The sequence below is a fragment of the Orbicella faveolata genome, unplaced genomic scaffold (assembly GCF_042242905.1).
Source record: "Orbicella faveolata isolate gen_17 unplaced genomic scaffold, um_ofav_v1 contig_1, whole genome shotgun sequence".
NCBI lineage: Eukaryota > Metazoa > Cnidaria > Anthozoa > Scleractinia > Merulinidae > Orbicella > Orbicella faveolata.
In genome coordinates, this window is record NW_028301536.1 from 31,391,510 (window position 1) to 31,417,355 (window position 25,846).

General features: G+C 42.7%; 2 protein-coding genes and 1 long non-coding RNA gene across 3 annotated transcripts; all 3 read left to right on the forward strand.

Annotated features, from left to right (window-relative positions):
• The first annotated feature begins 17,297 nt into the window (after window positions 1–17,297).
• LOC149118753 (uncharacterized) lies at window positions 17,298–17,984 on the forward strand. Its single transcript, XM_089277596.1, has 2 exons — window positions 17,298–17,628; window positions 17,864–17,984. The coding sequence occupies exons 1-2, from the start codon at window positions 17,358–17,360 to the stop codon at window positions 17,971–17,973; spliced, it is 381 nt and encodes a 126-aa protein (XP_089133722.1). The 5' UTR covers window positions 17,298–17,357; the 3' UTR covers window positions 17,974–17,984.
• A 554-nt stretch (window positions 17,985–18,538) lies between these two features.
• Window positions 18,539–19,420, forward strand: LOC149118754 (uncharacterized). The gene is made up of 3 exons (XR_016203808.1): window positions 18,539–18,608; window positions 18,810–18,914; window positions 19,107–19,420. It is a non-coding gene; the product is annotated as an uncharacterized LOC149118754 (long non-coding RNA).
• A 13-nt stretch (window positions 19,421–19,433) lies between these two features.
• On the forward strand, window positions 19,434–20,497 carry LOC110047225 (ryncolin-4-like). The gene is made up of 2 exons (XM_020752971.2): window positions 19,434–19,811; window positions 20,146–20,497. The coding sequence occupies exons 1-2, from the start codon at window positions 19,754–19,756 to the stop codon at window positions 20,406–20,408; spliced, it is 321 nt and encodes a 106-aa protein (XP_020608630.1). The 5' UTR covers window positions 19,434–19,753; the 3' UTR covers window positions 20,409–20,497.
• The last annotated feature ends 5,349 nt before the right edge of the window (window positions 20,498–25,846 follow it).

Here is a 25,846-nt window from a genome sequence, read left to right on the forward strand (position 1 = left end):
GGTGATCGCCTGACGAACAACCAACGATTGCTTTTGCTGCGAATCCTTGCGGCTTCTGTCGTGAGTCTTTTGCGGTGATCGCCTTACGAACAACCAACGATTGCTTTTGCTGCGAATCCTTGCGGCTTCTGTCGTGAGTCTTTTGCGGTGATCGCCTTACGAACAAGTAACGATTGCTTTTGCTCCGAATCCTTGCGGCTTCTGTCGTGAGTCTTTTGCGGTGATAGCCTGACGAACAAGTAACGATTGCTTTTGCTGCGAATCCTTGCGGCTTCTGTCGTGAGTCTTTTGCGGTGATCGCCTTACGAACAACCAACGATTGCTTTTGTTGCGAATCCTTGCGGCTTCTGTCGTGAGTCTTTTGCGGTGATAGCCTGACGAACAAGTAACGATTGCTTTTGCTGCGAATCCATGCGGCTTCTGTCGTGAGTCTTTTGCGGTGATCGCCTTACGAACAACCAACGATTGCTTTTGCTGCGAATCCTTGCGGCTTCTGTCGTGAGGCTTTTGCGGTTATCGCCTGACGAACAACCAACGATTGCTTTTGCTGCGAATCCTTGCGGCTTCTGTCGTGAGTCTTTTGCGGTGATCGCCTTACGAACAACCAACGATTGCTTTTGCTGCGAATCCTTGCGGCTGCTGTCGTGAGTCTTTTGCGGTGATCGCCTGACGAACAACCAACGATTGCTTTTGCTGCGAATCCTTGCGGCTTCTGTCGTGAGTCTTTTGCGGTGATAGCCTGACGAACAACCAACGATTGCTTTTGCTGCGAATCCTTGCGGCTTCTGTCGTGAGTCTTTTGCGGTGATAGCCTGACGAACAAGTGACGATTGCTTTTGCTGCGAATCCTTGCGGCTTCTGTCGTGAGTCTTTTGCGGTGATCGCCTTACGAACAAGTAACGATTGCTTTTGCTGCGAATCCTTGCGGCTTCTGTCGTGAGTCTTTTGCGGTGATCGCCTTACGAAGAACCAACGATTGCTTTTGCTGCGAATCCTTGCGGCTTCTGTCGTGAGTCTTTTGCGGTGATCGCCTTACGAAAAACCAACGATTGCTTTTGCTGCGAATCCTTGCGGCTTCTGTCGTGAGTCTTTTGCGGTAATCGTCTTACGAAAAACCAACGATTGCTTTTGCTGCGAATCCTTGCGGCTTCTGTCGTGAGTCTTTTGCGGTGATCGCCTTACGAACAAGTAACGATTGCTTTTGCTGCGAATCCTTGCGGCTTCTGTCGTGAGTCTTTTGCGGTGATAGCCTGACGAACAAGTAACGATTGCTTTTGCTGCGAATCCTTGCGGCTTCTGTCGTGAGTCTTTCGCGGTGATAGCCTGACGAACAAGTAACGATTGCTTTTGCTGCGAATCCTTGCGGCTTCTGTCGTGAGTCTTTTGCGGTGATCGCCTTACGAACAAGTAACGATTGCTTTTGCTGCGAATCCTTGCGGCTTCTGTCGTGAGTCTTTTGCGGTGATAGCCTGACGAACAACCAACGATTGCTTTTGCTGCGAATCCTTGCGGCTTCTGTCGTGAGTCTTTCGCGGTGATAGCCTGACGAACAAGTAACGATTGCTTTTGCTGCGAATCCTTGCGGCTTCTGTCGTGAGTCTTTCGCGGTGATCGCCTTACGAACAACCAACGATTGCTTTTGCTGCGAATCCTTGCGGCTTCTGTCGTGAGTCTTTTGCGGTGATCGCCTGACGAACAACCAACGATTGCTTTTGCTGCGAATCCTTGCGGCTTCTGTCGTGAGTCTTTTGCGGTGATCGCCTTACGAACAACCAACGATTGCTTTTGCTGCGAATCCTTGCGGCTTCTGTCGTGAGTCTTTTGCGGTGATCGCCTTACGAACAAGTAACGATTGCTTTTGCTGCGAATCCTTGCGGCTTCTCTCGTGAGTCTTTTGCGGTGATCGCCTTACGAACAACCAACGATTTCTTTTGCTGCGAATCCTTGCGGCTTCTGTCGTGAGTCTTTTGCGGTGATCGCCTGACGAACAACCAACGATTGCTTTTGCTGCGAATCCTTGCGGCTTCTGTCGTGAGTCTTTTGCGGTGATCGCCTGACGAACAACCAACGATTGCTTTTGCTGCGAATCCTTGCGGCTTCTGTCGTGAGTCTTTTGCAGTGATCGCCTTACGAACAAGTAGCGATTGCTTTTGCTGCGAATCCTTGCGGCTTCTGTCGTGAGTCTTTTGCGGTGATCGCCTGACGAACAACCAACGATTGCTTTTGCTGCGAATCCTTGCGGCTTCTGTCGTGAGTCTTTTGCGGTGATCGCCTTACGAACAAGTAACCATTGCTTTTGCTGCGAATCCTTGCGGCTTCTGTCGTGAGTCTTTTGCGGTGATCGCCTGACGAACAACCAACGATTGCTTTTGCTGCGAATCCTTGCGGCTTCTGTCGTGAGTCTTTTGCGGTGATCGCCTTACGAACAAGTAACGATTGCTTTTGCTGCGAATCCTTGCGGCTTCTGTTGTGAGTCTTTTGCGGTGATTGCCTTACGAACAAGTAACGATTGCTTTTGGTGGGAATCCTTTCAGCTTCTGTCGTGAGTCTTTTGCGGTGATCGCCTTACGAACAAGTAACGATTGCTTTTGCTGCGAATCCTTGCGGCTTCTGTCGTGAGTCTTTTGCGGTGAACGCCTGACGAACAACCAACGATTGCTTTTGCTGCGAATCCTTGCGGCTTCTGTCGTGAGTCTTTTGCGGTGATCGCCTGACGAACAAGTAACGATTGCTTTTGCTGCGAATCCTTGCGGCTTCTGTCGTGAGTCTTTTGCGGTGATCGCCTACGAACAACCAACGATTGCTTTTGCTGCGAATCCTTGCGGCTTCTGTCGTGAGTCTTTTGCGGTGATCGCCTTACGAACAAGTAATGATTGCTTTTGCTGCGAATCCTTGCGGCTTCTGTCGTGAGTCTTTTGCGGTGATCGCCTTACGAACAAGTAACGATTGCTTTTGCTGCGAATCCTTGCGGCTTCTGTCGTGAGTCTTTTGCGGTGATCGCCTTACGAACAAGTAACGATTGCTTTTGCTGCGAATCCTTGCGGCTTCTGTCGTGAGTCTTTTGCGGTGATCGCCTTACGAACAAGTAGCGATTGCTTTTGCTGCGAATCCTCGCGGCTTCTGTCGTGAGTCTTTTGCGGTGATCGCCTGACGAACAACCAACGATTGCTTTTGCTGCGAATCCTTGCGGCTTCTGTCGTGAGTCTTTTGCGGTGATCGCCTTACGAACAAGTAACGATTGCTTTTGCTGCGAATCCTTGCGGCTTCTGTCGTGAGTCTTTTGCGGTGATCGCCTGACGAACAACCAACGATTGCTTTTGCTGCGAATCCTTGCGGCTTCTGTCGTGAGTCTTTTGCGGTGATCGCCTGACGAACAAGTAACGATTGCTTTTGCTGCGAATCCTTGCGGCTTCTGTCGTGAGTCTTTTGCGGTGATCGCCTGACGAACAACCAACGATTGCTTTTGCTGCGAATCCTTGCAGCTTCTGTCGTGAGTCTTTTGCGGTGATCGCCTTACGAACAAGTAACAATTGCTTTTGCTTCGAATCCTTGCGGCTTCTGTCGTGAGTCTTTTGCGGTGATCGCCTGACGAACAACCAACGATTGCTTTTGCTGCGAATCCTTGCGGCTTCTGTCGTGAGTCTTTTGCGGTGATCGCCTTACGAACAAGTAACGATTGCTTTGGCTGCGAATGCTTGCGGCTTCTCTCGTGAGTCTTTTGCGGTGATCGCCTTACGAACAAGTAACGATTGCGTTTCCTGCGAATCCTCGCGGCTTCTGTCGTGAGTCTTTTGCGGTGATCGCCTGACGAACAACCAACGATTGCTTTTGCTGCGAATCCTTGCGGCTTCTGTCGTGAGTCTTTTGCGGTGATCGCCTTACGAACAAGTAACGATTGCTTTTGCTGCGAATCCTTGCGGCTTCTGTCGTGAGTCTTTTGCGGTGATCGCCTGACGAACAACCAACGATTGCTTTTGCTGCGAATCCTTGCGGCTTCTGTCGTGAGTCTTTTGCAGTGATCGCCTTACGAACAAGTAGCGATTGCTTTTGCTGCGAATCCTTGCGGCTTCTGTCGTGAGTCTTTTGCGGTGATCGCCTGACGAACAACCAACGATTGCTTTTGCTGCGAATCCTTGCGGCTTCTGTCGTGAGTCTTTTGCGGTGATCGCCTTACGAACAAGTAACCATTGCTTTTGCTGCGAATCCTTGCGGCTTCTGTCGTGAGTCTTTTGCGGTGATCGCCTGACGAACAACCAACGATTGCTTTTGCTGCGAATCCTTGCGGCTTCTGTCGTGAGTCTTTTGCGGTGATCGCCTTACAAACAAGTAACGATTGCTTTTGCTGCGAATCCTTGCGGCTTCTGTTGTGAGTCTTTTGCGGTGATTGCCTTACGAACAAGTAACGATTGCTTTTGGTGGGAATCCTTTCAGCTTCTGTCGTGAGTCTTTTGCGGTGATCGCCTTACGAACAAGTAACGATTGCTTTTGCTGCGAATCCTTGCGGCTTCTGTCGTGAGTCTTTTGCGGTGAACGCCTGACGAACAACCAACGATTGCTTTTGCTGCGAATCCTTGCGGCTTCTGTCGTGAGTCTTTTGCGGTGATCGCCTTACGAACAAGTAACGATTGCTTTTGCTGCGAATCCTTGCGGCTTCTGTCGTGAGTCTTTTGCGGTGATCGCCTACGAACAACCAACGATTGCTTTTGCTGCGAATCCTTGCGGCTTCTGTCGTGAGTCTTTTGCGGTGATCGCCTTACGAACAAGTAATGATTGCTTTTGCTGCGAATCCTTGCGGCTTCTGTCGTGAGTCTTTTGCGGTGATCGCCTTACGAACAAGTAACGATTGCTTTTGCTGCGAATCCTTGCGGCTTCTGTCGTGAGTCTTTTGCGGTGATCGCCTTACGAACAAGTAACGATTGCTTTTGCTGCGAATCCTTGCGGCTTCTGTCGTGAGTCTTTTGCGGTGATCGCCTGACGAACAACCAACGATTGCTTTTGCTGCGAATCCTTGCGGCTTCTGTCGTGAGTCTTTTGCGGTGATCGCCTTACGAACAAGTAGCGATTGCTTTTGCTGCGAATCCTCGCGGCTTCTGTCGTGAGTCTTTTGCGGTGATCGCCTGACGAACAACCAACGATTGCTTTTGCTGCGAATCCTTGCGGCTTCTGTCGTGAGTCTTTTGCGGTGATCGCCTTACGAACAAGTAACGATTGCTTTTGCTGCGAATCCTTGCGGCTTCTGTCGTGAGTCTTTTGCGGTGATCGCCTGACGAACAACCAACGATTGCTTTTGCTGCGAATCCTTGCGGCTTCTGTCGTGAGTCTTTTGCGGTGATCGCCTGACGAACAAGTAACGATTGCTTTTGCTGCGAATCCTTGCGGCTTCTGTCGTGAGTCTTTTGCGGTGATCGCCTGACGAACAACCAACGATTGCTTTTGCTGCGAATCCTTGCAGCTTCTGTCGTGAGTCTTTTGCGGTGATCGCCTTACGAACAAGTAACAATTGCTTTTGCTTCGAATCCTTGCGGCTTCTGTCGTGAGTCTTTTGCGGTGATCGCCTGACGAACAACCAACGATTGCTTTTGCTGCGAATCCTTGCGGCTTCTGTCGTGAGTCTTTTGCGGTGATCGCCTTACGAACAAGTAACGATTGCTTTGGCTGCGAATGCTTGCGGCTTCTCTCGTGAGTCTTTTGCGGTGATCGCCTTACGAACAAGTAACGATTGCGTTTCCTGCGAATCCTCGCGGCTTCTGTCGTGAGTCTTTTGCGGTGATCGCCTGACGAACAACCAACGATTGCTTTTGCTGCGAATCCTTGCGGCTTCTGTCGTGAGTCTTTTGCGGTGATCGCCTTACGAACAAGTAACGATTGCTTTTGCTGCGAATCCTTGCGGCTTCTGTCGTGAGTCTTTTGCGGTGATCGCCTGACGAACAACCAACGATTGCTTTTGCTGCGAATCCTTGCGGCTTCTGTCGTGAGTCTTTTGCGGTGATCGCCTTACGAACAAGTAACGATTGCTTTTGCTGCGAATCCTTGCGGCTTCTGTCGTGAGTCTTTTGCGGTGATCGCCTACGAACAACCAACGATTGCTTTTGCTGCGAATCCTTGCGGCTTCTGTCGTGAGTCTTTTGCGGTGATCGCCTTACGAACAAGTAACCATTGCTTTTGCTGCGAATCCTTGCGGCTTCTGTCGTGAGTCTTTTGCGGTGATCGCCTTACGAACAAGTAACGATTGCTTTTGCTGCGAATCCTTGCGGCTTCTGTCGTGAGTCTTTTGCGGTGATCGCCTGACGAACAACCAACGATTGCTTTTGCTGCGAATCCTTGCGGCTTCTGTCGTGAGTCTTTTGCGGTTATCGCCTTACGAACAAGTAGCGATCGCTTTTGCTGCGAATCCTTGCGGCTTCTGTCGTGAGTCTTTTGCGGTGATCGCCTTACGAACAAGTAACGATTGCTTTTGCTGCGAATCCTTGCGGCTTCTGTCGTGAGTCTTTTGCGGTGATCGCCTGACGAACAACCAACGATTGCTTTTGCTGCGAATCCTTGCGGCTTCTGTCGTGAGTCTTTTGCGGTGATCGCCTTACGAACAAGTAACGATTGCTTTTGCTGCGAATCCTTGCGGCTTCTGTCGTGAGTCTTTTGCGGTGATCGCCTGACGAACAACCAACGATTGCTTTTGCTGCGAATCCTTGCGGCTTCTGTCGTGAGTCTTTTGCGGTGATCGCCTGACGAACAAGTAACAATTGCTTTTGCTTCGAATCCTTGCGGCTTCTGTCGTGAGTCTTTTGCGGTGATCGCCTGACGAACAACCAACGATTGCTTTTGCTGCGAATCCTTGCGGCTTCTGTCGTGAGTCTTTTGCGGTGATCGCCTTACGAACAAGTAACGATTGCTTTTGCTGCGAATCCTTGCGGCTTCTGTCGTGAGTCTTTTGCGGTGATCGCCTGACGAACAACCAACGATTGCTTTTGCTGCGAATCCTTGCGGCTTCTGTCGTGAGTCTTTTGCGGTGATCGCCTTACGAACAAGTAACGATTGCTTTTGCTGCGAATCCTTGCGGCTTCTGTCGTGAGTCTTTTGCGGTGATCGCCTACGAACAACCAACGATTGCTTTTGCTGCGAATCCTTGCGGCTTCTGTCGTGAGTCTTTTGCGGTTATCGCCTTACGAACAAGTAGCGATCGCTTTTGCTGCGAATCCTTGCGGCTTCTGTCGTGAGTCTTTTGCGGTGATCGCCTACGAACAACCAACGATTGCTTTTGCTGCGAATCCTTGCGGCTTCTGTCGTGAGTCTTTTGCGGTGATCGCCTTACGAACAAGTAACGATTGCTTTTGCTGCGAATCCTTGCGGCTTCTGTCGTGAGTCTTTTGCGGTGATCGCCTTACGAACAAGTAGCGATTGCTTTTGCTGCGAATCCTTGCGGCTTCTGTCGTGAGGCTTTTGCGGTGATCGCCTTACGAACAACCAACGATTGCTTTTGCTGCGAATCCTTGCGGCTTCTGTCGTGAGTCTTTTGCAGTGATCGCCTTACGAACAAGTAACCATTGCTTTTGCTGCGAATCCTTGCGGCTTCTGTCGTGAGTCTTTTGCGGTGATCGCCTGACGAACAACCAACGATTGCTTTTGCTGCGAATCCTTGCGGCTTCTGTCGTGAGTCTTTTGCGGTGATCGCCTTACGAACAAGTAACCATTGCTTTTGCTGCGAATCCTTGCGGCTTCTGTCGTGAGTCTTTTGCGGTGATCGCCTGACGAACAACCAACGATTGCTTTTGCTGCGAATCCTTGCGGCTTCTGTCGTGAGTCTTTTGCGGTGATCGCCTGACGAACAACCAACGATTGCTTTTGCTGCGAATCCTTGCGGCTTCTGTCGTGAGTCTTTTGCGGTGATCGCCTTACGAACAACCAACGATTGCTTTTGTTGCGAATGCTTCCGGCTTCTGTCGTGAGTCTTTTGCGGTGATAGCCTGACGAACAAGTAACGATTGCTTTTGCTGCGAATCCTTGCGGCTTCTGTCGTGAGTCTTTTGCGGTGATCGCCTACGAACAACCAACGATTGCTTTTGCTGCGAATCCTTGCGGCTTCTGTCGTGAGTCTTTTGCGGTGATCGCCTTACGAACAAGTAACCATTGCTTTTGCTGCGAATCCTTGCGGCTTCTGTCGTGAGTCTTTTGCGGTGATCGCCTTACGAACAAGTAACGATTGCTTTTGCTGCGAATCCTTGCGGCTTCTGTCGTGAGTCTTTTGCGGTGATCGCCTGACGAACAACCAACGATTGCTTTTGCTGCGAATCCTTGCGGCTTCTGTCGTGAGTCTTTTGCGGTTATCGCCTTACGAACAAGTAGCGATCGCTTTTGCTGCGAATCCTTGCGGCTTCTGTCGTGAGTCTTTTGCGGTGATCGCCTACGAACAACCAACGATTGCTTTTGCTGCGAATCCTTGCGGCTTCTGTCGTGAGTCTTTTGCGGTGATCGCCTTACGAACAAGTAACGATTGCTTTTGCTGCGAATCCTTGCGGCTTCTGTCGTGAGTCTTTTGCGGTGATCGCCTTACGAACAAGTAGCGATTGCTTTTGCTGCGAATCCTTGCGGCTTCTGTCGTGAGGCTTTTGCGGTGATCGCCTTACGAACAACCAACGATTGCTTTTGCTGCGAATCCTTGCGGCTTCTGTCGTGAGTCTTTTGCAGTGATCGCCTTACGAACAAGTAACCATTGCTTTTGCTGCGAATCCTTGCGGCTTCTGTCGTGAGTCTTTTGCGGTGATCGCCTGACGAACAACCAACGATTGCTTTTGCTGCGAATCCTTGCGGCTTCTGTCGTGAGTCTTTTGCGGTGATCGCCTTACGAACAAGTAACCATTGCTTTTGCTGCGAATCCTTGCGGCTTCTGTCGTGAGTCTTTTGCGGTGATCGCCTGACGAACAAGCAACGATTGCTTTTGCTGCGAATCCTTGCGGCTTCTGTCGTGAGTCTTTTGCGGTGATCGCCTTACGAACAACCAACGATTGCTTTTGTTGCGAATCCTTGCGGCTTCTGTCGTGAGTCTTTTGCGGTGATAGCCTGACGAACAAGTAACGATTGCTTTTGCTGCGAATCCATGCGGCTTCTGTCGTGAGTCTTTTGCGGTGATCGCCTTACGAACAACCAACGATTGCTTTTGCTGCGAATCCTTGCGGCTTCTGTCGTGAGGCTTTTGCGGTTATCGCCTGACGAACAACCAACGATTGCTTTTGCTGCGAATCCTTGCGGCTTCTGTCGTGAGTCTTTTGCGGTGATCGCCTGACGAACAAGTAACGATTGCTTTTGCTGCGAATCCTTCCGGCTTCTGTATTGAACCTTTTGCCAACGAAATGTCGTATTGACAACGGTAACTGACATCTGTTTGTATCGTAGGTTCATTTGAAAATAAAAATGACAGACACTGGGTAGCCAAAGCCTTGTGAGGGCTTTGTAATCTCGTCTCGCTTTTACTTCATGAGCTAAACAATGTTTCTTTGTATGGAGGTTCGTTGACTTTTTGGAACAATAACTGTGAGAAATGAAATGAATGTGAAAGTTTGTCGTATGTAAGCGTTAGAAACTGATTGATAGGTTTCTTGTTGTACTTATAATAACAACGATAGATCTTCATTAATATCTAGATTACGTCTGTTAAGTGAATGGACATTGTTTATACTTCACGCTCTTTTGGAGGGAATTCACGATTTATTTTCAGAGTGAAGCTTGGATCCCTGAAGGATAATCAGGACACTTTAAGCACATTTTATCTTTCCCTTTTGTTTACTGTTGAATGGTAAGTGTAATCTCTTAAGTGTTCCAAAAACTTTCCAGTCAAATGTAAAAATGAAACCATTAACGTACTTATTGCGTTCATGGTACGCAATACTAAATCCGTTGTTATATTAATAGTTTTAAGGAAATGTACCTTGCTATGGTATATTGAAATTACTAGCTCGCTGGCTGGCAAAAAATGGTATACTCGAACATGCTGGCAAACTTTTGGCAAACTTTTCTTATGCTGGCTGGCTAGCTGACAAGTTTAAAGCATGCTGGCTCGTTGACGACCTCAACGTCGAGCGCTGGCTGGGAGTCCGATAACTTCGAAATCCTGCTTGCTGGCGGTGAAGAGCGGGTATTTTTTTCCCAGGAAAGTTAAATATTAAACAAGATTGACGTAGCGACACTCGGGTAATGTTAAGCAGACCGTAGGGTGGATTTTCGTCAAAACTGTCGTTGGGTACTCCTGTTCATTCATCCAGGAATCGATACAAGGTAAAATTAGCAAGTCAACTCCCACAAAGGCAACTCCAGTAAAGAAGAGTTTGCTGGAAACGCCAGATCCGCAAATCGGTTCGAGTGTTATCGTCTGTAGCAAAAACAAACAACGGAAAGTCTTCTCGGAAAACTTTGGAATTTGGGCAGGAGAGGCTTCAAACATCTGAGAGGGAAAATAACGATAATCTTGACCAGTATCTGAATAAAGATAATCTTCCCCTAGGCGGCCTCCAAGTCGAAGTTGTTTATAAAATGTCCTCGTAAGAATTCCCCGCGACGAGACGACTAAATTTTTGGTAGGCAAATATGTAACAAAAACTGGCATGCCGCAGCTAACACGATAACAAATCATTCAGAATTGTACCCAGAGGTTCTAAATGCTGTCATTAAAAAATGCTGCTAATGAAATGTCAGAGTACCTACGACAACATGTTGCTTTGTAACAAGCCAGACGAAATCACTAGGTTTTCCTACGCAGTAGTGCGAATTTTCTGTCCCGTGGTTTATTATCTTGTCCTTGGCGCATGTAGCATTCAAGAAAGTGATGTTAAAATTAAAGGAACAGCTGAAAATTGTGTCGCGCTTGCTTCTGCAGGCTTCGAAAAAACCAAAGCGTCGCCACTGCACTACAGGATTTCTACCGTACTGTCGAAGCTGACGACTAAATCCTCGTTCAGCGAGAAAAGTTAAAGCGTTTTGTAAACAAGCTTCGAACGCGTCTTCTCCTTTTGTATGGCACTCAACGGTATTGAAATACCTTTGATCGACAGATGTCAATAATATTGGACTAGCCCAGCCAATCACGAGCCCCGTTCGCTGGCGAACGGAGGTTTTCAAAATCCAGGGGTTTGTCTGCAAGCGTTTCCTTCCTTTCCCTCCCCCACCCCCTTCTTTGCTTTTTTTTTTTGGCTCTCGCCCCATTTTCCGCGCAGACAAAACACCGAAAATCCCGTCCCTCGGTCTTTCTTTGCTTCCAAACCCCACGGAAACGCTTGCTACGCAGGCTAGGTTTCCCTAGTCTAGATAAAATCTTCAACCAACTAGTCAGTTTTGTGAAAAATTATACCCTATTCTAGACCCAAACGCTCAGATTTATATACCCTATCCTAGAGTAAACTGCTTGAAGACCATACCCTTCACAGCGGCACATACCTATATAGCCCATATATGGCAGTGCTCCCTATATTCGATCCCCCCCCTCCTCCCCCCGCCCGGGCGGTATGGCTTAGAAGATATGAGGGGTTTCGACAGCTTACCTGATAAGGAACCGAAATCAGTCAAGAGTACATTTCTAACCACGGGAGTGCTACTGGATATAACTTCATTGCAGGTTTCTTTAAGTCCATTGGGTTACGGGTTCAACGGAGAAGAATAAGAGAAAGGTTAACAAAATTAGATCCCCCAAATACTGTCTTGAGATGGGGTGCGTAAATTCGCTTTGGCATCTGGATGGACATCACTCTCTGATCCGATGGAAAATACTAATTCACGGCTGTATAGACGGATTTTCTCGGAGAATAACGTTTTTGAAATGTAGTGCCAACAATAAAGCAGAATTCTTTTTGGATGCCGTTAAGAGAGACGGAGAATTTTGGCCTTTGAGAGTACGAGTATATATCATGGTGTTGAAAACGTTGGTGTGTGCGATACAATGGTGCAGGTTAGAAGAGAGGAGAGGGGCAGCTTCACTGCTGGGCCATCAACACAACCAACGAACTGAAAGATTGTGGGGGGATGTTTTCCGTTATGCTTCCCACTTGTACTTTTACACTTTTTATAGTATTGAATTGTCAGGCATCCTGGACACTGATAATTCAGTGCATCTTTTCACCTTAAACTTAGTTTTTCAACCAAGGATAAACCAAGCTCTTTGCCAGTTCACTGAAGCTTTCAGCCACCAAAATGTAAGAACAGAAAAAAAACTGGTCGCCATACCAAATGTGGCTTATCATATGATGCAGCCTGAAAACCCCCTTTCAAATGGAAAGTCATATGATTTTGAATACTATGGTGATGATCCTGATGGTCCAACTCCATTGGACAGTGATAACAATGTTGCAGTTGAAGAAATTGACCTGGGACAACATGATTCAGTGCAGTCATTTGTATTGGAAAGGCTAGATCCCTTAAAAGAATCAAGTCAAATGGGAGTAGACATCTTCCAAGAGGCTCTAGAACTTGTGACAGTTAAATTTGGGCAACTGACAATTGCATAATACTACATGTGTGTGGGCTGGGTAAAGGAGATTATGGCCCCACTAAAGTATTTTTGTAATTCAATTTACAACAGAAAACCTCACCCTGTATCAAGTAAATTATTTTCTCATCTTTCTTTTCATTGATATACAAAACTCAGAAACTGCTTGAAATACAGAATGCCTAACGTCTAGCAACACAACTAAACTGAAGAGAAATCAGGGCATTTTATAACTGCCATGTGCACTACTCTGCCTTGTAGATTTTTCAGGTGCTTATCAAAACAGATGTTAAAATGTTGCAAGGTTAATTTGTTATCTTATTTTCAAAAGTACCCAGGACACAAGACTAAATTCTTGGTGCAATGGCATAATGGCTACTAACAGGTCTCATGTCACTAGCCAAAACTAACTTTGCACCAGCCAGCCCTTTTAATACACAGTTTCACTGACTTTTTTATAAGAGTGGTCAATCTTGGACATTTCTTGTTGCATCTAAAATGTTAATAATAATCAATAAGAAAATTTCACTCCCACAAACACGAATCCTGCTTTTCTTGAATATGCTTATGTTCAATCTCTGATGTACTTCTATCAGTGGTACCATTTTCTTTTATCTCTGTTTAATAGTTAAATATTTATCATGTGCTTATTAAGGCAATTATTTCCATGAAATCCGCTCATAGTTTCCCTGTTTTCATTAGTTTCTATTCTCTTCAGTTTTACTTTGTCAGGATAATTCTCAATTTTGTTTTCATCCAGTAGACCAGTACTCCATTCCATCATGATTGTCACAATGGCTAGTGAAAGTGCAAAATCTACTATTCAAAACTGAAATGTGTGGCTAGTTGGCAGTAGTGTTAGCCTTGAGCGCTGGGTACCCGATAATATTCACAACAAATTGGTGCAATGTTTGTCAAAGAATATCAAGAAAAACATCGTTTTTAGGAAAGAAGTACCACAGGTGGGTTAAATAATGCAAAACATGAGACAACAACATTGAAAAACTTAAAACACATCCCAATGTTCAATGATTGCTGTCTTGTAAAATGAAAAAGGTTCTTATTTCAAAAATAACATAAAGCCAGGTTTACACAAACAGTTTTTGTGAGAAAAATGTTTGACTGTGTACATAGCACAGCAAAAATTTTGTTTACAGTTCAAAGTTTAGTATGCCAGTAATGATTGGACAGCAGAAATATGCACAATACCAAAGACCAATGTGGTAGCACAATTTGCCACAGTTTATGTTATTTGCCACAAAAAGCTAGCACACACAGCTTTTAATAAACAAATATGCTTGTCACATAAAAATTGGTTAACTTACATCTACAAAAGCGACAGTAATGGAATCTAAATTCTCCGTGTTCCTTGTGTCTCGGTTGTAGCAATGCCTCATTTACCTAAGCAAACTAATGGTTTGATCAAGAACTTCGGCGTGCGCTTCTGCAACTTCTGAGTCAAAATTCTCAAAAATTATTTCCATTTTATCCAAGACGGCTGCAAGAAACTTAGGAAACTCGACTTCTAATTCTAGTTCTCCTTCGCCCGCCATGTTTTCAGTGATCTCTAGTGCTCAGTTACTCTCGTTCCTGTTGGCCGCGCTTGGCCCAGGAAGATTGCATCAATATTCGAGGTGGATTGCATCAATATTCGAGCTATTGGATTGAATCATTATTCGAGGTATTGGATTGAATCAATATTCGAGGTATTGGATTGCATCAATATTCGGGGTATTGGATTGAATCAATATTCGAGGTATTGGATTGAATCAATATTCGAGGTATTGGATTGCATCAATATTCGAGGTATTGGATTGCATCAATATTCGGGGTATTGGATTGAATCAATATTTCAGGTATTGGATTGAATCAATATTTCAGGTATTGGATTGAATCAATATTCCAGGTATTGGATTGAATCATGAAAATTAAAAGATTGAATTGAACCATGGCAACAGCACACACCTTAGCCAGAATGCGAGAATAAACGCTTCTGTGCTTAACGGTGACTCTTGCCAAAAACGGGGGCCAAAACATAAATAATTTAAAAGTAATGGTGAATTAGGCATAGGCACTTGAAAAGTATGTTCGGCCACCTTGAGGTCACGGCTGAATAACTTCCAGTTCGAGATTTTAAATAACAACAACAAGCCATAATTTTTGCGAAGGATTGGAATGAAGTATATTCTTCCCCCGTGTGATTTCCAAAATGTTGACTACAGTTACGCAGATGAAAAATATAAACGGTACCGCTAAAATCTGTGAGTTTTTGAATGATATTAACATCAACAGATCCCAAATAACACTTGATGAGAGAGAACTCTGCTTCAAACTCTAAAACAGATGCCTGGTTAAAAATCAAAATTTTCGTTGCTGTTGTGGCAATTGGCACAGTTAGACATCACCAATAGCACAGTGCAACGTTGATCCTCTTTCACGAGTGGTTACAACTGGTTTCACCCGGCTTCTACACTTCTCGTTTTGAGAACTTTAACACTTACGTTAAGCAAACGATAAAATTTTGAACTGACTTGGTTCTCTATCAGACTGCGCATCTTAATTCTGCCATTCGCGCATAACCACAATTCCTTGCGCCTTTGATCTTACGCTACCACAACTCCTCGCTTTTCGCAAAAAAGGCCCCTACAATGTGACCTTTTCCCGACCAGAGAGCTGCCTCGTTCGTTCGCTTTAGGCTCACTCACTGCGGCAGCAACAACTCTGACATCGCAGCTTTGCGGAGGTTTACTTCCTATGTAGTGTACAACAACCTGGAGGACTAGCGAAGATTATTATTGACCAACAAATCATCCCTCGCTTAAAAGGCTAATTATAATTGACAACTGATATAAGTTTTCTTATCGGCCTCTCCTGCCAACTTGGTTATTAATAGGGGATTTAAGAAAACCACGACGTTTTAAGAAAAGTTTGATAGTAGAACAATTTCAAGGAAATTACCTTAATGACTGCACGTGCATTATAATTCTTGGAACATTTCTTTGCCATCCTCTGAAAAAATACAACGAGAAATGACCAAATTCTGCATTGTCTGTAGAACGTGAACGACGGAGGCTAATTTTCTAATTTACATTCGAAATTTAACGCTGTGTTCCATATTCAATTTCGAGAAAGTTTTGACAGTGAGAAACAAACTAAATGCCTTCAGGGCATCTCGATTTTCGTAAGTAAAATACAAGTTCCTTCTTCAATCGACGTTGCCCTCGGCGTCGACGTCGTGGTTTCTTAAATTCCCTAATTCAGAGAATCTTAAAAGCTAGTTAATAATCTGACCAAAGTTCGAAAGGGACTGGGTCCGAGGTTATAAATGATTACATGACATCTTACTTGACTACGTAACGTTTTGGTGGATAGTGACAAGAGCTTTCAAATTTAATTAAAATCAGAATTGTTTTGGTTATGGGAAGAGTGCATCCCTGCCACCACTGCTGGAGCCTAAACGGACTCTGCCATTAAGCGATAACCGTGGAATCGGAACCTTTATTGACAGCAAACACCAACTCCCTTCAAAGTTCGAAAGGGACTGGATCCGACCTTACAAATGATCACATGGCATTTTACTTGACTACATAACGTTTTGGTGGACAGTGACAAGAGCTTTCAAATTTAATTGAAATCAATTCTTTTTTTTTGGATGTGGGGGAGAGTGCATCGCCGCCACCCCTGCTGGAGACTTAAATGACTCTGGCATTTAGCACATTTAATTGCCTACCCCATCCCCCCGCCCCTTCCCCTCTGAAACGTGATCAATTGTCCTTCTAGTAAATGTGAATGATATCAAAACAATATACAGCTAGTTAATTTACAGAAGCTAGCTACCAAAGTGAATGCTGGAATGCAGGAATGCTACCCGCCAATCGTTGGATGCAAGGTATGTTCAATGAGATTGGCTGAAAAAGACATCCCTATAAAATGTTCGTTTTCCATCGCCTGCCCAACCCAGCTTTTTCTGAAGAGTAAGAAATTAAAAATTTTATTCATTCATTGCCTACTCCCGCTGCTATGGGTTATTCCAATTTTATCCCGCTTCATATCCATCTTCAAGTGACTCTGACATTTCAATCAGCCCCAATGACGATTTCTTTGAACGCATTTTAGAGTGATAATATTGTCATATTTCAGTTTCCTTCTGTCAGTAATTGGGTTGAGATGGTAAATACTAGATGCTCTTGTTTGTAGAACTTGATAGTGACGAATGGGAATTGAATATTTGCGGTATAATTCCTGAAACGAAATAGAATATCGATTTAATTTGGCAATTCACGTTGTTCATAATCGCTTTCATAAAACTTTTAGCGGCCAGTTGTATAACTCCGTCACAGGAAAAAGGTAATCATATTCTGATGAAAAACGGCATACAAACATAGACTAGATTTTTAACATGTTTGCTTACCCAACAAAAATATGTAAAATAGTAACCTAGTCATTTCGAAGTTTACCAAACAGCTACTATTTCACGTCTTCAACTTTCTCGTCTTGTTTTTATCGATCCATATCGCGCCCTCTCCTCTTGTCAACAAGAGCGTTCGCTCTGCTTTTCGATTTTTTCCCTCCTTGCTTTTCCATGCATTTTTGCGTTTTTTCTTGCAGCAGTTCCCTGACATACTTTTACATTCCTAAGTCTCCCTTGGGAACCTGAACAAAGGCCTTGATGAACCTTCAGCCTGATAAAGTTATCATCATCTTTATGGAACTGTCAGATAGTGCACAAAAGATTTGACATTAATTGTTCCAGAAAACATGAAAAAACGTCTTCCGCTGAATTCAGTGACTCAAACTTTTTATTGAACTAAAGATAAATCACACGCGTTTTCATCACCAGTCCGTGATACAATTAACTACGGTTAAATTGGACTTTCATCAAATTCGCACAATGACTTGTGTTTCCTCGGGTTTTCGTTCCACTTTGATGTTCTTGGTGTTGTTTGTGGCGAGCCAAGCTTTAGCTAAACCAGGAAATAGCGCTAACAGCACCCCAGTCAGTTTAAAAGCCACAAAGCAATGTAACGAAGTCTACAACAACTTTTATCATACTGCAGGGCCAAACAAGAAGATTGAAGCTTTGCTTCAAGAAATGAAGATACAGCTCATTCACGTTGAAGTTGACATCGACTTCCTCAAAGGAAACAAGACAATTGAAAAAGGTTAGACGAAATGTGTGAGAATTGTGTTGAGAATTTTGTTCTCAGTTTTTGGGTTGGGGCAGTGTCTGATTTAGACTTGTTGGATTATACTGATAACTGACTTCCTCAAAGATTCAGTAATTAACTGTATGCAGTTGCTTCTTTGGCAGTTCTGTAGAAAATGGAATAATATTAAAACTGCTACAATTTCTAATGCAATCAGCTTTGTTTAGATTTTAAATTTTATTATCTTCAGTGCAAAACAAGACGGTTGAAACTCTGCTTCAAGAAATGAAGAAACAACGAGCTCACCTTGAAGTTGAGATCAAAATCCTCAAATGGAACAAGACGATGGAGAAAGGTTAGAAGGAATTTCTTTTTGCGTGTTTATGATTTCTTTTGATTGAAGAGACTAATTTAGAGAATTGTTGGATAATTGGCTTTCCAAAAAGATTCGGAAAATAATATATCACTGGAGTTGCTTTCTAGGCAGTTCTATTGTAAACTAGAGATAGTTTCCTATGAACTTGCTTAAGACTATAAATTTTATTATCTTCAGAGCAACACAAGACCATCGAGACTATCCTTCAAGAAATGAAGAAACAACTAAATCACGTTGAAGATGGCATCAACATCCTAAAAGGGAACAAAACATCGTTGAAAGGTTTGTTGTTCTCTGAATGTTTATTTCTACCTTACCTGTGATCTGTTTTTCTCCCCGGGTGCATTGTTTAGACTGGAATACTTTCCAAAGGCCCGTGGCGAGCTATTTCAAAGGATGCCATGATGGAAATTCTTCCCTGACTTTATTGTCTTTACTCTCCATCACTCAAAATGTATATGACGATAAATTTAGATACAATCATATCTGATGAGTTTTTTTCAATTTTATCATATTCACAGAAACAACTGAAGAGATGGAAAAAAAGAGGTGAAGAAACAACTTACTCACGTTAAAGATGACATCAACATCATCAAAGAGAACAGCACTTGTGTGAAAAGTACGTATATATCTAGATCTGTTTCGGTACTGTTTCCTCTATCGGAGTGCATGTGACTGATTTAGCGAGTAGCAGGTTTAATTGTCAAAACTACCTTTCTAAAGGATTTACTAAGTGAGGTTATAACATACAGAACAAGAAAATTCTAAAACTGTAATAGTCTTCCATTCAAATCTAGTTCTCTTAGATTATAAACTGCAGAGCCAAACAGGAAGATTGAAAGTGTCCTTCAAGAAATAAAGAAACAACTTAATCAAATGCAAAATGACATCAACATCCTCAAAGGAAAGAAGACGCCCGTGAAAAGTAAGTACAAATATTATTGTGATAAAATCATTGTCAGCCTGGGATTGATTTCAAACGTTCTCGAGGTATTTTTACAACAGGTCAGCATAGGGTTGTATCTAAATTTTTTGTATTTATTTGCTATCATTCAAGTTGGAAATGATGATAGTTTGCCATGCAAACCACACTAATTTCTTCATTCAATATTCACAGCGCCGAACAACAAGACTGAAACTCTTCTTCAACAAATGAAGAAACAATTCACTCAATTGCAAGATGACATCAACATCATCAAAACTGCTGTCGTAAAAGGTGAGTACAGATCCATTCATTTCTGTTGAAAATTTCATCTTCTCTTATCGATACAATCGTATCCCACATGAAGATGAGTTTTTCCACGCATAGCTCGATCTTCCTCCTCCTACCACCCCACCCCCCGCGCAACACCACAGCAACTTTTTCCACTGTATCGGCTCGCTGTTATAACCACTCACTTCAATCATGTTTTGATAATAATAAATTTGATCATTTTTTCCTCAATAAACGAGAACTATGCTTAGCTGTACAAATCCGGTCAAACAATCAGCGGTGTTTATACAATCGACCCTGATGGTTCAGGTGCCTTTGATGTGTTCTGTGACCAAACAACAGCCGGTGGCGGGTGGACAGTGTTCCAGAAGAAACTGGATGGCTCCGTTGATTTCTACCGCGGCTGGGCCGACTACAAGATTGGCTTCGGTAACCTGAATGGCGAGTTTTGGCTGGGACTGGACAAGATACACCGCTTGACGAACACAAAGAACAGACTTCGAGTAGATCTGGAAGACACGACAGGCAAAACTGCTTACGCCGAGTACGACATGTTTGCAGTTACGAGCGAGAGGACTAAGTACAAATTGACTCTTGGATCATACTCAGGTAAACGTAAATTTCTATGTCTTTCTATGTTTACATTTTTTCCAGTTTTACTGTCAATGTACTGTTGATGTAAACTCGAAGATATTTTAGTTTCAGTCAAAATAACGGTAGTCAATTTGAATAATTACTTAATTTGTAAACATACTGTAAGTTGAATACGAGAAAATTTGAATTTGTGCAATGCAAAGGACAAAGGCCTATTGTCTGGTACACAACGAGTGAGATTCCGGTAGTTTTTATTCAGAATGTTCTGTCATCTCTATTTGAAAACACTGAATACTCAAGTTTCATGATGTTAGTGAAATGATGTGAAATTCTCACTTTTTGTTTTCAGGAACTGCTGGTGATTCTCTTTCTATTCATCGTGGTTCCCCCTTTACCACCAAAGATCAGGATAATGACATCAAGATCAGTAATTGTGCTGTGGAGTTTAAAGGAGCCTGGTGGTACAAGCACTGTCATCAGTCCAACCTGAACGGTCTGTATCATCACGGAAAACACTCATCATACGCTGATGGTGTCAACTGGTATCACTGGAAAGGACATCACTACTCCGCCAAGAGAGCTGAGATGAAAACCAGACCTGTAAAGTTTTAAGAACTCTTCGCCTTTTTTCTCCTTTGTCTACAAATAAAAGTTTGTAAATATGCTCAAATTACACTGAGATTAAATGACAGAGAAATAAGGTTGTTTGGTCAGTATTTTTGTACAGCCGGGAATTTTTCTGACAAACAAGTGGGAAAACTGGAAAATAAAAACCCTTTGACTCTTCGGATGTTTCCCTCTCAAACGTAAAAATTGCCAAACGCAAATAAATTGGAAAAAAAAAACCGTGCGGTAATTACAGGCGATTTGTCAGTATTGAGTTCAAAATCCGTTGTTCTTGTGGTAAATTAATATTTCTCTTTTTTCCGGGGCTAAGTTTCCCTCTTTCCATCCGTTTACTATTCTCTTTTATTTTCCCTCTTTATTCGTTTCTGAGAGTTAGCAAAAAAACTAAAACGTTTGTAAGTTAAGGCCTGTCACTTTCAGTTGGAGCAAATAAAAGTTCAACAAAAATCTGCTAGTGCGAGTCGTTGTAAGGTGATTGTCGAAATCTAAGGAGGCTAAATTCAAGTACTATCGAGTTGTGGCACTAACACAAATGTTCTTTACCAATCATTAAAAGGTTCAAAAAGGTTGAAAGCTACAGCACATATGCACTGTATAACAATAGAGATGGGTCACTGAGGTTTTTGCGTTCGCCAGCGAACGCAGAAATGTGCAAAAGGGGGGGGGGGGGGTCTTTTTGCAGGCGTTCTCCCTTTGTCCAAGTCCACCTCCCTCCATCCGCGCTTTACCTCCCCCTCCCCCATTTAACGCTTCTAAAGTCTGCGCAGGCTTAAGTCTGCACAGACAAAGTGGCTAATACCATCCTTGTTCATCCCAATTTCCGTAGCACGAAGGAGTGTAAAATGCTTCTCTCCCTATATAATATGAGATGCTAGCCCATCATGCGTTAGACCCAGACTCCTTTCCCCGATCTCCCGATGCACTTTGTCAGGTCGCCATAACAATTTGCTGGCAAGGGAGGGGGGCAGGGGGTGAAAGCAAAGTTGTGGAATGAGCAAGTTGTGAAATTAAGAACTTTCTCTCTCATCCTTAAAGACTGTCTTAAGCAACTTCTGTTTTCTTTACTGATTTTGTTTCTTTTCAGTTATTTTTAATATTGATGATGTATATTACGTACATTATTTTATCTTTTCTGGTATCTGTAGGTTAGTTTTAGACACAGTCACTTCAAAAACAGCCTTTGCTTAAGTGTATCAGCGTGTTTAAGAAAAGATTATTACGACTACTCATTTCTACACCCGGCTGAAGAGAAGTGCCGGCTGTAATTAAGCTGGCCGACACTGGAGCCCAGACCACTCACGCCCTAACCATTAGGCAAATACACCTGTTAAAGTTCCATGCTGTGAAAGATTTAGCAACAGCAAGTAAAGTTTGTTTTGTCAAAACCAGATGTGATCTGCTCCAAAACTGTTCATTTTATTAGTCATGCTGTATTTGGTAATGTCATTTGACCATTAAAGGTCAAGAGAACGCGCAAATTATCAGACCTAGCTTATTACACTGTATGTTAAAGATGATTTCCAGTTCGTATTGCGCATTCTCGAAAGTTTGTTTGCGTTTTTTGTTTTATTTCATGTAAGATAACCCAGAATGTAAACATTTGGCAACTACTTACATGGAATGAATTCAAAGTTTCAAAACAACCGCCATTATGGATGCGAAGCGGTAGAAGCTGTTGAAAAAAAAACTTGAAAGACCTAAAAGATAAGGTATGTGGTTCGCAACGAATAACATTGATTCGCATTCCAGTGAGCCGTTGTAATGTTTATAGTCATGTTTGCAAACATTAGAGTGCTGAGACTGCGCAGTACGGACTGGAAATCATCTTTAATAGTATTAAGAAGGAATCCACCAGAAGTTCGAGTAACAAGTGGTCAAAAACTTTGTACCGAGATTATTTACATCGTGTCGCAAACGTTTGTGTGACTGTTTTAAATATGTTCATATGAAACATTTGAAAGCACTGGTAAAATGAAAATGATGATGAAACTGCGTTTGTACAATTTTTCTGAACTTTGAAGTTTATTTTGTCGAGTTCCTATAGGAAATTGTTTTCGGCGTTATTTCAGACAACTATTTATATCTTTAGCTTTAAGAAAATGAAACAAGGACTGTAAAATGCCAAAAAAATATTCTGGTACAAGGTTTTTGTGCTCAAAAAACTGAAATTACTCGGTTTGTTATAGCGAGAGAACAATCTCTAGCACGATATCACTAGCTATTCGTACCCAGGATTTTCACATCTCGGTCTGGTTACGAAACAAGAGACTGGGTAATCCCTAGCTCTTGGATGACGTGTACGACTTAAGCCAAAAACAAGGATAACAGATCAAATCAAACATCAAAGAATCGGCGGTCTAACGTCAGTAACACTAACGAATATTAAACTTTGTTAGAAACTGGTTCATTAAAGGTTCATTAGATAATGCAGTTCAAGAGTTTTCATTGGCTTAGCCATCATGGTATATAAGCTTTTATACCATGCTCTACAAATATAGTAAGCGTACGTTTTGGGGCGTTTTATGTTATTTTATCTTAGTTTTCAAAATTTGGGGGCTATTAACAGTGTAATAACAGTGGAATAAAACAATTATTTCACTGTTGGATATGACATGATCATAGCCAACTCGGCGTAACGCACCGCGTTGGCTATCTACCATCTTATATCCAACGCGCGCTCGTGAAATAATTGTTAATTATGTTCTTTTATTTTCATACCTCTCCATATTTTTAAATCCAAGCACATTTCACAAATAGATGATCAGAGCTTGAAAACAAATTTAACTTTTTATGTATGATGACCGAAAAAACATCAGTCATGCATCAGTCTTAATTCCCTGTCTCTAGGTAAATTTAGCGGTGAAATGATTTGTTGTAAAAACGTCATGCCGGCTCCTTAATAGCAAAAAATAGTCAAAACACGTCTGTGTGTGCCAAGACAAAGACAGAAATTTGCATGAAAATGTTAAACATCTGCCGGCTTCCTTTTTCTAGCAACGGTATAAACACGGCCCGTATGGAAGCTTTCTCGCGTAAAGGTTTATTAGGATCGTTGAACGAAAATCTTATCATGATGAAGGCAAGAATCTCAGTAGAAAGATGGAATCTTACACTCTGTACATTTGAGGGGCCTCTATGTCACCTACAGGTTTGGAAATGTGTTCGCCAGTGTTCACAAATTATATCTTACCGCTAAAACTGGTATAAACCGCTTTTGACAAGTAACTGCTGTATGGTGAATGAATCGGAGCTCGTGACTAAAGGTACGTTTAGTTTCAATCATGTGCATGAACAAACAACATTCTATATCTAAATCAACGTAGCCAGAGAACGTTAGTTTGAAAACCTTATACTGAAGGAAACCGGTTTAACACTTCTTTCACTGTTGAATTTTTCAATTTTTGAGATCCAAATATTGTAGGTCCAAAAGTACTCTTGGTTTTTATATTAAAGCTCAAAATATGACATCTTCAGTGCATGTCAACCTGCAGTGGACCATTTTACTCCAGACATGACGGGTAAGAAGTGACAGTGATTCAAATTGTCCACGTCTCCGATCTGCGTCTAAAATTTATACTTGGAGAAATTTAATCATCAGATACTGCAACTCCAAAACCTTTCTGGTTCATAATTCTATATTGGGCACAAATGTTACTTCTTTTTCGTAAGTGATGTTCATGTAAACCAAGTTGGAGTATCTATCGCAAATATTATAATTTTGTTTCCGACACTCCGTGATCATGAAAAGCAAAAACATCGACGCGTGTGATTGTATTTGCATTTCTAACTGATATAAACAATTTTTCATTGGCATTGTTTAGATGATTTAATATTCCAAACATGAAAAGGCGACGAGTTGAATAGCGTGACTGTGTTCTAAGACTTGTTCTTTAAGTTCAACTTTTTGTGCGATCTAAAATTTAACTGTGCTTCACTTAAAACTAAATGAACGTTTTAAAAATGACAGCAAGTCGTTCGTGGAATGAAGCCGTGTTTATGGCTTTTGCGAAGTATAAATACTTTCGATTTTGCCTGAGGCGTTATTTCATGTCTTAATGGCTACGCATTCTTAAACTTGATTAACTTATAATTCTGCAATATTTACAATTTCGCGCATTTGATGCCTCGCTTGAAATTATTTGTTAATTCTAATGTTCTCAGATTGAAGGAAATCTTTTAAGTGTCGCGTTAGATCAGCATCATATTTTTTGAACTGTTTCTCAAATTTTTTTGTTTCCGGCGAAGACGACAAAATAAACACAATTTTAAACATTAGACAGTCTAGCGGAGAAGAAGGAAACTTTTACAGTAACAAATCTAGAAATATTGAGGTATTGTTTTGCGTTTTTGTTTGATGACATTCGCATTTTGCTGGAATCGCTGTAAATTGCAAATTATCAGAGGAACCGGGAAAACGACTTTTGATTCCTCAGGTCTCTTTGATGTGAACAGTAGCAGATACTCCAAAGATTAATGAGAAAACAGTTTCCGAATATGTCGTTGAAGTCGCTTACACAGTTTTTTACATTGATTCAGATCTCCGCGTGCAAGAAGCGGGGAAAATTACATTTTTTTTCGCCCTGCGTGCGGAACCTCTTTTATTTCGGCTTTTTTGAACGGAGAGGAGAGGCTAGTCTTTTCTGGGTACGAAGCTTAAAGTACGGTAAGAAATTACGGCTCTACTTGCAGGGTGATGTTCTTATAGAAACTTGCAATATCCTTATTACGTTAAGCAAAATCTCGATTTTTTAACGTTATAGAAATATAAACAATCTTTCACAGCGAAGTTACCTAAGAAAATCTCAGTAAAACATTTCAACCAAACCGCTGTCGTGATCAAGAGCTGTAGGGAGTTTTTAGTAGCCACGGCAGCGACGCCGGCCGAGGACAACATCGATAAGAAATGAATTTACATCTTACCTACGCCGGAATCTCATAATACTCTAAAGTCATTTAGCTTGTTTCTCTTTGTCAAAACTATCCCAAACTGATTATGGAACACAGCGTAAAATTCAAAATATAAATGTTAAAACTTATACGTCGAAGTTCACGCTCTCCACACAACGCAGAATTTTCATGTTGTTGTTTTAAAGCCCCGTCGACACAAAGCCGGAGGAATTTGAAAACGGGGCTAGGTTTCACTCTGAAAACGCATCATATGTTTTCTGTCTACACTACGCCGCAGAAATTTGAAAACCCAACAATTACTGGTCATTTTGGATTTGTGTTTGAGTGAAACTCCAGCAGGAAAATATCATTCTTATCGTGTAGTCATCGTTTTCAAAATGTTTTCTATCCACACCAAAACGAAAAGGCGCGTTTTCAAATTCTTCCAGTTCGAAGAGCGTTTTCGTAAAGCTCAGTTTTCGCGACGGATTAGTGTGGACGGAAGGCCTAAACGGTGAAATAAAGCACCGTTTTCA

Coding starts and splice junctions, on each gene's coding strand:
- LOC149118753 (XM_089277596.1), top strand. CDS start 17,358: ATGACTTGTGTTTCCTCGGGTTTTCGTTCCACTTTGATGTTCTTGGTG. Junction 17,629..17,863: donor AAACAAGACAATTGAAAAAG/GTTAGACGAAAT, acceptor TATTATCTTCAG/TGCAAAACAAGACGGTTGAA.
- LOC110047225 (XM_020752971.2), top strand. CDS start 19,754: ATGTTTGCAGTTACGAGCGAGAGGACTAAGTACAAATTGACTCTTGGA. Junction 19,812..20,145: donor GACTCTTGGATCATACTCAG/GTAAACGTAAAT, acceptor TTTTGTTTTCAG/GAACTGCTGGTGATTCTCTT.